Genomic DNA, 13,400 nt, shown 5'->3' on the forward strand with positions numbered 1-13,400 from the left:
TGGGCTGCATCTTTGCCCCCAAGTGCTACATTATTTTGTTAAGAGAAGATAGGAATGTTTTATATTCATTCAAGCATAAAATATATTTTGGAAGTAAAAATGCATAGAGAATGCTTTCCTACATTAAGAGGAAGAAACAGCTCTTCAACATTTATGCAGTCTGATATCAAATTATGTGAAAGAATTTGTTTGAATAAACAACTCACTTTTGTTCTTCTTGAAATCACTAACATCTGTTGCTATCATCTTTTCCATTTGACCATTATTCTGGATTTTCCCTGACTCCCATTATATTTGAAATTCATCCTACTATTTTGTGCTTAAAATTGATTGTTTCTCACTTTTATCTTGTATTTCTCTTTGGTTTCTCCATATTTTTCTAAGAATTCAAAATGACATATGTGTAGGTGACTGTTTTTCAATTCCTTAATACATTTCATTCAGTTTTTCCTCTTCATGTGTATAATGCTTTTAACATAATGCTTATAGTATGTTTTAATAACTCGTCATGTATTTTCTCTCTTACACTTGTTTTCCACTACTCAGGAGAATATTTTTAAAGAAGTCCTCTCTCCTATGACCATTGACATCTAAGTTTGTCATGTTATGTCCTATACTCAAGTAAAAATGGAAGAAAATGGAATTTATACCGTATGTAAAGGGTTGACAAATGTGCTATTGTGATGTTTCCTAACAATGCGGCTAAATACTACCACTTTCTTTGTTGATCATCCTTTAGTTGTTCATTGTAAAATGATGTGTGACACACACAGATATCATTATGAGTATACTAGGTACATGTTTATTTATTTTACTTTTTATTTTATAAAGAATAAATAATAAAAATAACAAAATAACACCATCAACAAGAACAAAGCAAAGCAAAAACAATAAAAGTGATACAAGATTTCAAAACAGAATGATATGAATTAACAGTGGTTGTTATATTGCATATTGTTATCTTCAACAAATTTGCTCAGCTTACCAGGGATAAGAATGCAAGGTTAGTTAAACCATTACAGAGAATAAAAAATGATATGTGCTAGAGTTTTGCTAGACAAGATGGTAGGAATTCACCAGTGGTTGTTATAGTGTACATTATGGTCTTCAAATTAGTTGTTCGGATTGCCAGGTATAAGCAGGCAAAATCAGACAAAAAATTAAGCATTAACTGTTCCTTTCACTAAACCATTACACATCAGCAGTACAATTATTCCAGCTGTCCTTCTATATGCATATATGTGTAAAATTATTATTTTCCTTTCCTTCATTGTTTCAGTTTCTCCTTTCCCTCATCCCAGTTATTCCTTCCTTTGAGCAATTTCTTTCCCTTTTGTAATATCTATTGTATATTTTCAGTTTTATTTACTCTTTCAGTTTCTCACACATGGAGAAAATATGATGTTTACCCATGTGGGTCTGATTTATTGCACTTATGAGTATGGTCTCTATTTGCATCCATTTCCTATAAAAGCCTTAGGTTTATCCTTATTAATAGCTGAGTAATACTCCACTTTATAAAGAAAAATAACAGCTTTTTATCCATTCCTCAGTGGATGGGCATTTGGGTTGTTTCGATGATTTAGCTGTAACAAATTGCACTGCTATAAACATGGGGCACATATATCGCTGTGGTATGATGTTTTTAATTCTTCTGGGAAAATACCCAGAAGGGGGATAGCTGGGTTGAGTGGGACCTCTAGACCTAGTTTCCTTTTTTTTGTTGTTTTTTTTTTTGTTTTTTCTCCGGTACCAGGAACCAAACTCACGACCTTGTGCTTGCCAGCCAGGCGCTTTTGCCGCTGAGCTAAATCCCCAGCCCCTAGACCTAGTTTTCTGAGGAATCTCCAAACTGATTTCCACAGTGGTTTCACCAGTCTGCATTCCAATTAGTGGCACCCAAGGTCCCTGAGGTTGGCGCCTCCTTCTGGCTCCCAAGCTGGTAGGGAAGTGGTGGGGCCAGCTCACAGTTTTCTCCAAAGCTGTCCAACGTTCAGCTGAGTTCAACAGGGGCAGAGGTGCAGAAAGTGGCCCCCTAAGCCCCTGACGTTGTCTGGGGCTCTGCCTGGCTCCCAAGCTCATGGGGGAGCACCAGCAGCAGCTCCGCAGTGTTCCCAAAGTGGTCCAAGGTTCAGCTCAGCTCCAATGGAGGGGTGGAAGGGCAGGAAATTTTCTGCTATTCCTTCTGCAAGTAGACTTTTTATCATCTGTGTGGCCTCCTGCTGTTTCTTTGACACCTAGTAGTCTTACATTATTTTTCTTTGCATCTTCTTGCAACTATTGTATTATTTTTTGGTTCCTTGTTACCTTTAAGAGATCTTTCCTTTCACAATCATTACCTGAAATGCTGTCTTCAAGATGTGACAGTGGATCTTCAGCTTCATGAATGTGGTTTTGCCAGCTTTTGATGGAAGTTTGATTTCCTGGATATCTCTCTGTATCTGTTTCATGCATCCTACTTCTTTCATATATTCTTCATTGAACATTTTCATCATTTTTTATGCCCCTATATATTTATATATCTTCTTCACATGTGCTGAGCAATTCTTTCAGTATGGTGGTCATTTCATTTTTTACCTGAGAGATTATTTCTGATCTAACATTTTCTTTTTTTAAAAAATTTTTTATTTTAAAAATAAAAGGAGGAAAACATTAACAGACAGACAACCTTTTACAAAACAGCAAAAGAACAGTACAGGCAATTCAGAGTTACAAACAAAGTGGTAGGAAATTAACAATGCTTGTTGTATTACATATTGATATCTTCAAAGTGGTTTCTCATGAAAACAGATAGAGACATGCAATATTGATCAATGAAAGAGTCATTGACAGTTTCTTTCAGCAAAGAAATAGAAGACAGTAGAACAACTGTGTTAACTATCCTATACATTCATACATACTATAGCCTGATGGAATTGTTCCTTTACTTCAGTGGCAATCATTTCAGAGCCTTCAGGAGTTTGATTTCTAAGTTCACTTATGTCAGTGTCTACTGGTCTCCTTGTGGTTGGGGTGGAGTTATGAGATTGCATTTATCTCAGTCCTTTGTCATTTTGGGTGCTGCAGACAGAATTCTGAGCTGTTCCCTGCTCTGGCAGCTCACAGAAGGTTTCTCAGGTCTTTAGTTTTCCTGGATGTCAAACTTGCCTCAAAATGACAGGAAAATTTGGGCCACCCGGACTGAGGTCCCCACGCTGCTGACAGAGTGCACTCTGGGCTTAGTAACAAACCATGATTGTAACAGAATGTAAGCCACCAGTTGCAGGGACCCTAGGAGTTGATACAGTATACCTATCTCTTCTAGGGCTCAGTTTCAAACCAGAATGGTGGCAGAACATGGGCCACCAGCTCTGGCGTCCCCATGCATTTGACAGAGTGCACATAGGGTTCAGGGGTGTACCATGATGGCAGCAGAACTCCTGAACACTATTCTTACTATTGATATTTTAGTCTTAGTTCTTACATCCAAATTTTTTTCTATATTTTAAAGTTATCTTTTCTCCTTTTTTTGATGTCAAAGCTTATTTTTTGTGCTCATAAACTTCCTTTATATTGATATTCCCAGAAAAACAATGCTTACACACTTCCCTTAGAGAAGACTTTTTCTTCATTTTTCCCCATTCTGTCCAGATATTTGGAGATCCGTGCCACTATTTGGAACCTAATGGTCCTACTTTCTGGCTGCCTTAACAGTAATTGATCACAGTGACTATTAATTTTTACATTGTCTGATTTATTCAGTATATGTTGAAATTCAATGATTGTGTGTGTGTGTGTGTGTTTATGTGTGTACACAGGCAAATGTGTGCTGTTTCACAAAAAGCATTTTAAATTTTCCTACACATCTGATGAGATACTGGATCAGAAAGTCCATCACTTACCAAAACATATCTCTTCCAGATATTTCTTTAACTGTGTATACTAAAAAATGTACTTAATTTTTGCAGATAAAATCTATGTTAATAGGGTGGCTCTATTGTTTTCAAGGTACAAAGGGTTAGGTTTATAGATTATGTGTGTGATCCATACATGTAAAATAAATGCGAATTAACATATAAAATTTTTATATAGATAGTTAAGGGTGGAGAGTGGTCATTGTTCTGTCACAGTAGGGTTTACGTCAGATCCTAATGAAAAAATCCCTGTTTAACAAGTGATACCATATTACTATATTATACTTTTTAATCAATAATGTCCTTTGTCTTCTATAATGCTTTGCTTGCACATATATTCCTAAAGAAGAGTTCACTATGACATGCCTGAGTCATCCTCAATATTTTAAAATTTTATGGACCAGGTGTTACAAAACCACAGTGTAAAGTCTTATTCTATTGATTTCCAAGTGTTAACTGAGAATGTCAATATGGTTTCCCTTCTTTGCTTTCTGTCCAAATGCAGATTACTTGGAAATAATTCAAAGTCTATCATAAAGACTATTTTACATTTTTAGTTCTTCCTTTGAACTAATACATATTTAACATATTTTAAAGGCCACATTAAACAGGGTTTTCAAACAACTGTTCTATTCAATTTTCATTTAATTTCTTTGTAACATGAGAAGGGTTTTTTGACAACAGTTTTATTTTTCAATTTCTATGTATTTGATGTAAATTTCACTAAAGTTTTGAACCTTACTATGAATAGGACCCTCCTGGGTGTCTCAGTGAAGCAGTGTAATGGCTGAGAGCTACAGTGACTTTTCTCATTCAGTAAATATGCCGGGGGTGTGATTTGCAAAAGAACCTTCACCTGCAATTTCTAGTGGGAAAATTACACTAACAAGTTATGGAATGTTGTTTACTCAAATATAGGGAGTAGAGACAAATTAAAAGGAACAAATCAATTTAAAAAACAAAATAGTAATTTAGAAGTTATCTGAAATTTGAAAGTAAAATATAAATAATGTGAACAAAGAAATATCAATTATCACAAATTGTAAATATTATGCAAAGATGAATTAAATGTAAGGATTTTCTTTAGTAATGATTTTGCCCTGCTCAGCCTGCTGCGGACAAATGTGTAAACAACAGGACTCTAAATCAGCAATCATTAATTTTAATAGTTGCACAGGCTGACAAAAAAACAACAGAAAATCTACTTCCTAGTTTTCGTGTGACAGTCTTCTCAATAGTCTTCCCATACCAGAATTGTGAACCAATTCTTCTTTCAATCTTGTAAGGATACCAAATGCTTTCATGAGAAATTCACCCCTGTGATGCATCTAATTATAAATAGCTTCAAAAATTTAAACCTCCAAATTAATCATATTCATGCTTAGGTTCTAATGATATGAGTGTAGGGAAGGAACACAAGCATTCAGGTCACAAATATTGGATTGGACTGGATTGGAAAATCATGCATTCAGTCTTTGCCCTAAGAACATCTGTGCTCTTTCTGCAGGCTTATGCCCAGGAACTACCAGAAATACCTGGCCTTCATTTTTGCCATAGAGGAGATCAACAGGAATCCTCATCTTTTACCCAACATTTCTCTGGGCTATGAGTTCCATAATTTCCTTTACACTCATTGGAGGATATTAGAAAATTCCTTCATTTTGCTCACTGGACAACTTGAGATCCCCAATTACACATATAGGAGAGAGAGCAAGTGTGCAGCAGTAGTGACAGAAATACCATGGGGCACCTCGGCTCAGATCGGACCACTGCTGGAACTCTACAGATTTCCCCAGGTGAGGGCTCATGGGACAGGAAAAGGTGACACTGCATCAACAGTGCTTCAACTACAAGGAAGATGGAGGTTTAGAAAGGAGACTGGCACTAGGCATCTTTCAAGGTGTTTCATGCACTAGAGTTTGCACACAGAGACTTACTGGGTGAGCGAAGATTTCTTTTCCTGCATTGAAGAGAGAAATCAAAGTTATGTTTTTGATGTCTTCCTTTGGATGGCAGGCAGTGACTAAAGGTACCACTTTTAAGTTATCTATGTGTTTCACCCAAAAATATTAGAATAATTTCTAAAAAGTACAAAACATTGTGTATCACACTTGCTGTTGAAGAGGTGATTGTCAAGCTGAGTTGAAATGATGCTCAATCAAGGAGCCCCTGGCAAGGAGGAGGAAACAGGAGCCAGCTCCTCGCTTCCGTCTGTAGCAGGTCAAAGCCTTGCCCATGTAAACATGTTTCATTGTTTTCTTAAAGGACAACCGGAATCATAGTCTCATAATCACTTATGAGACTAATCACATTAAACCCAGCAGTGCATGTAATAAAATTTCATTTATTTTTGCAAACTCTTCAGATATTGATGAACTCATTTTGTTAGTAGATGCTATGATAATAGTCAGATGAGGGAAGTTGTGGGTTTTAGACTCTTTGGCTCCACAGTTGATGTTTTCCTCTAATATAACTGTACACTTTATTTTTTTTAATTTATTTTAAAAATAAAAGAAGGAAAACACATCAACAGACATCCTTTTACAAAACAGCATAAGAATAATACAAACAATACAGAGTTACAGACAAAGTGGTAGGAAATTAACAATGGTTGTTGCATTACATATTGATATCTTCAAAGTGGTTTCTCAAGAAAACAAATAGAGACATGCAAGATTGATCCAACAAGTAATCATTAACCGTTCTTTTCAGCAAAGCAATAGAAGACAGTAGCACAACTATGTTAGCTATCCTGTATATACACTTACATAATTTCCCCTCCTTTCCCTTCTCTTTCCCCACACCCCAGTTGCCCTTTACTTTTGATCATTTTCCTTTCACTTCACAATATATTGTCTCGCTAGTGTGAGAACCTGAAAGAATAAAAACTAGGAGGTATGTACACTTTATTTAAATGGGCTTGCACAGAATATGTTTTCCTGAAAACTGACATTTCTGGAACATGGTGACATTTTAGTCCTGAGATGTTCGTGTACTCCAATTTAATAGATACCAGTGTTAAAGCTGCTCTATGTAAGTGGCATTGATGACACCTAGGAACTTTCTTCCACTCATATGTTCTATCTTTTCTCTGGAGCCCTGTTCACATAGGACGATGTGTTTCTTTCATCTACATCGCTTTCTGAAGAACATCCAGTTTCACAATCCTGCTGGAGACCAAGTGAACTTGGATGACAGAAGGAAAGTGGATTCAGAGTATAACATTCTCAATTTTTGGAATTTTCCAGAAGGCCTTAGACTGACGGGTAAAGTAGAAACATTTTCTTCACATGCTCCACGTGGCCAAAAACTGACTTTGTCTGAGGATATGATAGAGTGGGCCACAAGAACTACAGAGGTATGTTGTACCTATCACGGCACACTCACTTAGCCACAAGTAAGTGAAACACTGTCACAGGCTTTGTGCCCCCAATTTTGCTCACATAATGGTCACATGTGGAAATTGAATAACTAAATTTTCAATTTGAAAAAAAATTGTTTATAAGCTTTCTGATGAGTGGGAAAGAAATGCATTTGTCTAATTATACTTTTGGAAATATATGTTTCACATTATAAAATAAATTTGGCATGCATTATATAGTTTTGCTTATGTATGTATACAAATTCAGTTTATCCCTCTAGCTCTGTTTTTTCGGGAGGGTTTGGTGCCAGGAATCAAACTCAGGGCCTTATACTCGCCAGGCTGGTGCTGTGCCACTGAGCTATGTCCCCAGCTCTGTCCCTCTAGCTCTGAAGAAGTAAGTAAAAGTCTAAGAAGTTATCACCATACATTCTTTCCTTGGACTCCCAGCTCAGTGTGCAGTGAGAGCTGCAATCCTGGATTGAGAAAGAGCCCTCAGGAGGGAAAGGCTGCCTGCTGTTTTGATTGCACCCCTTGTGCAGACAATGAGATCGCCAATGGCACAGGTAAGAGCTTGCCCTGTGGACGCATTCTCACTTTATTTTATATTCACTCCATCCATCCAGGAAATGGAAAAAAATCTTGTAGAGGACATTAATAGTAAAATTCTTCCTTCACTTATCAAATTATTTGTTATACTAAGTTCTATTGCCTGATTGGAAAACACATTTTCCCCTTTGAAATGCACTCTAATTCAATGTCCTTTTATGCCATTCTTATTCATCTTTTTTGGGTTTTGCATTGCAAGGAATTGAACAAAAATGTGCTCTATCATCTATGTCCCCAGCCATTCTTATTTGTTATTTTGAGACAGAATATCACCAACTGGCCTCAGACTGTCTAAAAAATTCACCAGACCTGTCTCGGCCCATTAATCCTCTGGAATTAGGCACCACCATAATTCTTATGCACCATGACACCTGCCCACATTGATTTATTGCTCTAGTCCCATTAAAATCATTATTTTCTCAAGACGAGCCCTTTCCCTTACCCTACAGCTTCTAAATTCCGTCTCCATCAGGAAATCTAACACCGAGTATGAGTAAAGCCAACTCTTTACAATCTTTGGAACCACAGCCAGATTACAGTCAAGATGAGGGTCAAGCATTCTTCATTGTCCAGGGGCTGACACTATTCTTCACACAAAGCAGGTGTTAAGAGAGATTGAGTTTGATTGGAGATGGGGGAGTGTCTTTGATGTACAACATGCTTAGAGAACAGCACAAACCAGTTCCTAGGATTTAATCCCCATTCTAGAATGCACAGGTGAGTGGGGAGACAGACGGCATGAATTAGAGTCTGTGCCACAGAACTGCAAGGATAATATGTACACAGAATAAGGGATTGAACAAGTGATAATATCTACATTTCAGGAGGGTGTCACAGGCCTTTTCACAGAGGTGACAGCATTAGTATTATATCAGAATTAAAGGAGGCGGTATTAATCATTTTAGGATTGGTAGAAGTGGCCAAAATGGCACATTCACCATTCATGGAGTATTCAAATATCCTAAAGGAAAATACCACGTTATTAAAACGCAGATGAAGCCAGGTGGGGTGGCACATGCCTGTAATCCCAGCACTCGGGAGGCTGAGGGAGGAGGACCGTTGTGAGTTTGAGACATGCCTGGGCTACAAAGTGAGCTCAAGGCCAGCCTGAACTACATAGCGAGATCCTGTCTTGAAAAGAGAAAAAAAAAAAATAATAATAATAACATAAAATGCAGATGAAATGAAGATGAGGACTGAAACTTATTCAATAAAATTTATAAAAATCTAATATTGAAAACTGTTGCACATCATAAGTTCCACTTTGGAAATAGTTAATTTCCTCATACATCATGACAAGGTAGAATTACCTTCCTACAGAATATTTTCTAACTTATTCTTGTGGCTAATATAAATTTTGATTTCAAAACATTTAGTATGATTTCAAATTTTCTCTGAAATACATCAAGACTGAATATGAACTGTATCATGTAGTTATTTTGAATGTATATTCTCCATAAAGTATGGGAATATGGTGCTTTCTAAAAAAATGTTGTATGTCACATATAGGGAACAATGTACCCACTAAAATCAGTTAGTACATGCTTCCGATATGTATAGTTCTCCATCATATATAGTGTATAGAATAGATCAAAGCACAAATTAAAAATCATGTACAACGGAAAATCCTGTTTGTTGAAGCTAAAACTATACTGAGACAAATGTTCATTCTATATTAAACATACTTTTGTGCTGTTCTCTATTTAAATAAAAGAGCCGAAGTTCCGCATTTGAAATATTCATCACACACTGAAAAAAGTAGAGCAACTTGACACAAAGAAAATAAAAGATGGGATACAGTCTGAAAGGAATTTTTTAAAAATTAAGACAGAAAATAAATAGAAATAAATGTGGAGGCAGGCCCAGGCACTTGCCTGGGAGGCAGGTAGGCAGGCCTCAGGCGCCTGCCCGGGAGGCCACACAGCAGGGCGGGCCAGCCCTTTCAGGCCCGGACCCCAGCCACGCAGGCGTCTGGAAAGGCAGGCAGCAGGCTCCCAGGAAGCGGCGCGGAGATGCGCGCCAGCCCTCAGGCCAGTCGCCCAAGAACCGCCAGGCCGCAGAGAAGCACCGACACAACAGGCCCGCCTGGAGACGTGAATGAACTATCCCAACGTGGAGAAACCTCTGGAGAACATGCCGCACGGCGGGTCGCTCTTGGCCCTGCCCTTGAGAGCCAGAAAGGTCCGGAGTCAGCGGAGGAGCAGCTGGTGAACACGGACTTGGAGGACACGAGAGCACCAACGCCCGACAACTCAGAGGTCGAGCTGACTGAGGACGCAGGAGCCATTCGGGAGCTGGAAACCAGGAGGACCTTGCACAACACCCGGGGAGACGCCCTGGAGGCCATTCTCCCCCTAACTGTGCAGGCTGCAGTGGAAGGGCGAGTGGAGCTCTGGAGAGGTCTGCACCGAGACTTCATGGATTACATGGGTGCCCAATACTCAGATTCTGAAGAACCGCCTGCATGGAGAAGGTACGTGTCTAGGTTACCTGCCTGGGTCACTCCGCACCTGATAGTGCTGAGACCGACTAGCGGGCTGAGGACTTCATCCACATGTTCCTGCTGCCTGTGTTGACGGTTGGGGAGAGGACACTAAGTCATTGCAGGGTCCCAATGCACTGGGAGGCTGGAGAGAACACCCCTCTGCTTTCTTAGACAAGAGGCACTGATAAAGCATACTTCCCTGGATCCCAGTTCAGTAGGACAAACTATCCTTAAAGATAAGTTGATTACTCAGTCAGCCCCAGATAGTGGAAAAAAGCCACAAGAAATGGCTTTTGCCCCAGATAGCTGACTTGAGACATTAGTAAGAATTGCCTCCTCAGTATTTTATAGCCATGAGGAGGAGGCCAAGGAGAGAAAACAAAGAAACCAAGAAAAAACAGCTACCTTTGTTGCAGCACTAAGAGAAACAGACCCTAAGTCTGATTCTCAAGGCCCCAAGAACTTGTTCACTACATTCATCTGCTATCACTGTCAAAAGCCAGGCTACCTCAAGAGGGACTGCTCTAAGAAGCCCCGTGGGCCATGCCCTCACTGTAAAGGTGACCACTGGAGATTGGTCTGCCCTCTGAAGTAAAGGCCCCAGAGCTCAAACCCTTCCTACCAGCTGGTCCAACAGGAATGAAGGGGCCCAGAGCATACTCTGCCTTCTCCCTCTGGCCAGACCATTATCTCAAAGGAGGAGCCCCAAGTAATCATGACTACAGAGGAAAAAGTAAACAGCCTATTGCTGGGCACTGGTGCTAGTCTCTCAGTCCTTCTTTTTAATCCTGGCCTTCTTTCCAGCCATCACACCTCAGTGAAAGGAGTCACTAATGAGGAGGTAATCCGCTATTTTTCACAACCTTTAGGCTGTAACTACTTGTTAGATCTTTCTTGCATATCTTTGTTTTCCTGATAAACCACTTTGAAGATACCAACATGTATCACAGCAGCCATTGATAATTTCCTACCAATCTGTCCATAACTCTGTAATGTTTGTATTGTTCCTATGCTATTTTGTAAATGCATGTATGTTTATTACTGTGTGTTTTCAACAACAACCATTAAAAATAGTCAATGATTATTTAATTAATCACTCATGTATAGCTCTATTTGTTTTCCCTAGACACCACTTTGAAGAAACCAAAGTATAGTACAACAACCATTGATAATTTCCTACCATTTTTGTCTGTAACTCACTATTATTTGTCTTTTTCCTGAGAAACTATCTTGAAGATACCGATAGATAAAATAACAACCATTGAGAATGTCCTACCATTTTGTCTGTAATTCAGTAAATCCCCCTATTACTATGTTATCCTTTTACTCTTTAAAATAAAAAAAAGAAATAAATGTGATTCTGGTAACAAAAGTGACAACTCTTAGTGCAGTTGATCAAGAAGGAGAAAAATTGAAATCTAGTATAGTATCATGACAGAAATTTGTCCATTAGTGCAATTATATAGAAAAATTTTCATATGAAATATAAGTAATTTCACATCAATCTATTCCTTGCAATCTATAAAGTCATAGGAAAACTTAGCAAAATAGTCCTAAGAAAAATTAAACATCTCCATAGTACTAATATCCCTACAGTACCATGCCTATTAACAGATAGGAGCCCATAGTGTAATATTTCACTACAAATTTTTGTTAATAATATTAGCAGTGAAATTGATAAGCACTCAAAAACATATTAATACTTACCTCATTCTTTTAAAGAAAAGGAAAAGAGGGAAATCAATTCATTTTGAGAAAGGAGCTAATTGGTGTTACTCATAGCTGAAAATGCACTTAGAAGAAACAAAGTTCACAGTCCTCTTTCCTTTTTAAACTAAATTCACATATTCTATTTCAGATTGAGATGTGTACTTTAGGGGAAGTATGCCATGAGCAAACTCCATGTATAAAATATAATTTAAGGCAGTAGCCCCTGGGAGAAGAAAAACAATGTTAATAGATGGAGACATCATACAATTGTACATCTCTGTGATTTACAAAGAAATGACAAGAAAAGTATTTCTTACCAAATGAGTAGGAGAAAAGTTGCTAATTGCCTCCCTAAAAATGGTATCTATTGTACCCTGTAGCACACTTTACAATTTGTGGTCCATTTTTGAAAGCAAGAATGAGATAAGAACTTTCTGTACCACACTTCCGCCAGACATGACACTCTACATCATGTTCAATGCATGAAAAAACACACAAAACCACAAATATATTTTTAGGGGAGAAACATGAATGATAGAATTTTCCAGTGATATTACTTTTTAAGTATAAAATCCATACAAATGAATGAAATGATATGGATTTCCTGGTTATAGAATACAAGACTATTACAGAAAAATGAAAACATGTTTCCATACCTCAGTCATAAGGCACTCATAGACAAAATTTTGAGAAGTGATTTTTGCAGGATTTAAGAATCATTAAATATGTAGTGATATATATTGTAATTATTTCTAAAGATATAAAACTCAAACTACTAAAATACCCCTTTGATAATAAAATTAAGTAAGTAGCTGCATAACGCACGTTCATAGATGGAGGGGCTCAGTAATGGAACTACTTCTCACTCAGTATGTTTCTTCACATGTATTTTTCTGGGACTTAGCAAGTTATGTTGGCTTTCTCATATGAGGTTGTTCATTAAAAATCTGGGGAATCATTTGTAAAGATTTGATTTAGATCAATTAACTGGAGTAAGTAATAAAGGTAGATCTCTTTTACTTTGTAAAAATAGAATGTTTGTATGGATATGCCAGACTTAAAAGGAGAATAAATAGCAATAGTATCATTTAGGAGTTATTCTTTGTACGCCATTCTTTTATTTTGTGTCTAGAAAGAAATGGAAAAATGAGGTGTGCTGATGCATGCCTGGAATGCAAGGCTCTGGGAGGCTGAGGCAAGAGGATTTCCTGTTGGAAATGAAAATTGCCAGCCATGGCGACGTAGTAATTTAAGGAGATCCTCTCTCAAAATAATAAAATTTAAAAGGGTTGGGAATGGGGCTGGGGATTTAGCTCAGTGGCAAAGCGCCTGCCTGGCAAGC

The 13,400-nt window shown here is 37.9% G+C and overlaps 1 protein-coding gene across 1 annotated transcript in view; it reads left to right on the top strand.

Annotated features, from left to right (window-relative positions):
• Positions 1–13,400, top strand: part of LOC102003687 (vomeronasal type-2 receptor 116-like) — a 30,128-nt gene that overhangs the window by 13,777 nt on the left and 2,951 nt on the right. The window contains exon 6 of the mRNA XM_013507191.1: positions 688–719. Within this exon, the coding sequence (XP_013362645.1) occupies positions 688–719 (32 nt within the window). The remainder of the gene's footprint in view (positions 1–687; positions 720–13,400) is intronic.

This window comes from Chinchilla lanigera, unplaced genomic scaffold (genome assembly GCF_000276665.1).
Source record: "Chinchilla lanigera isolate Chin_1 unplaced genomic scaffold, ChiLan1.0 scaffold00123, whole genome shotgun sequence".
Classification (NCBI taxonomy): domain Eukaryota; kingdom Metazoa; phylum Chordata; class Mammalia; order Rodentia; family Chinchillidae; genus Chinchilla; species Chinchilla lanigera.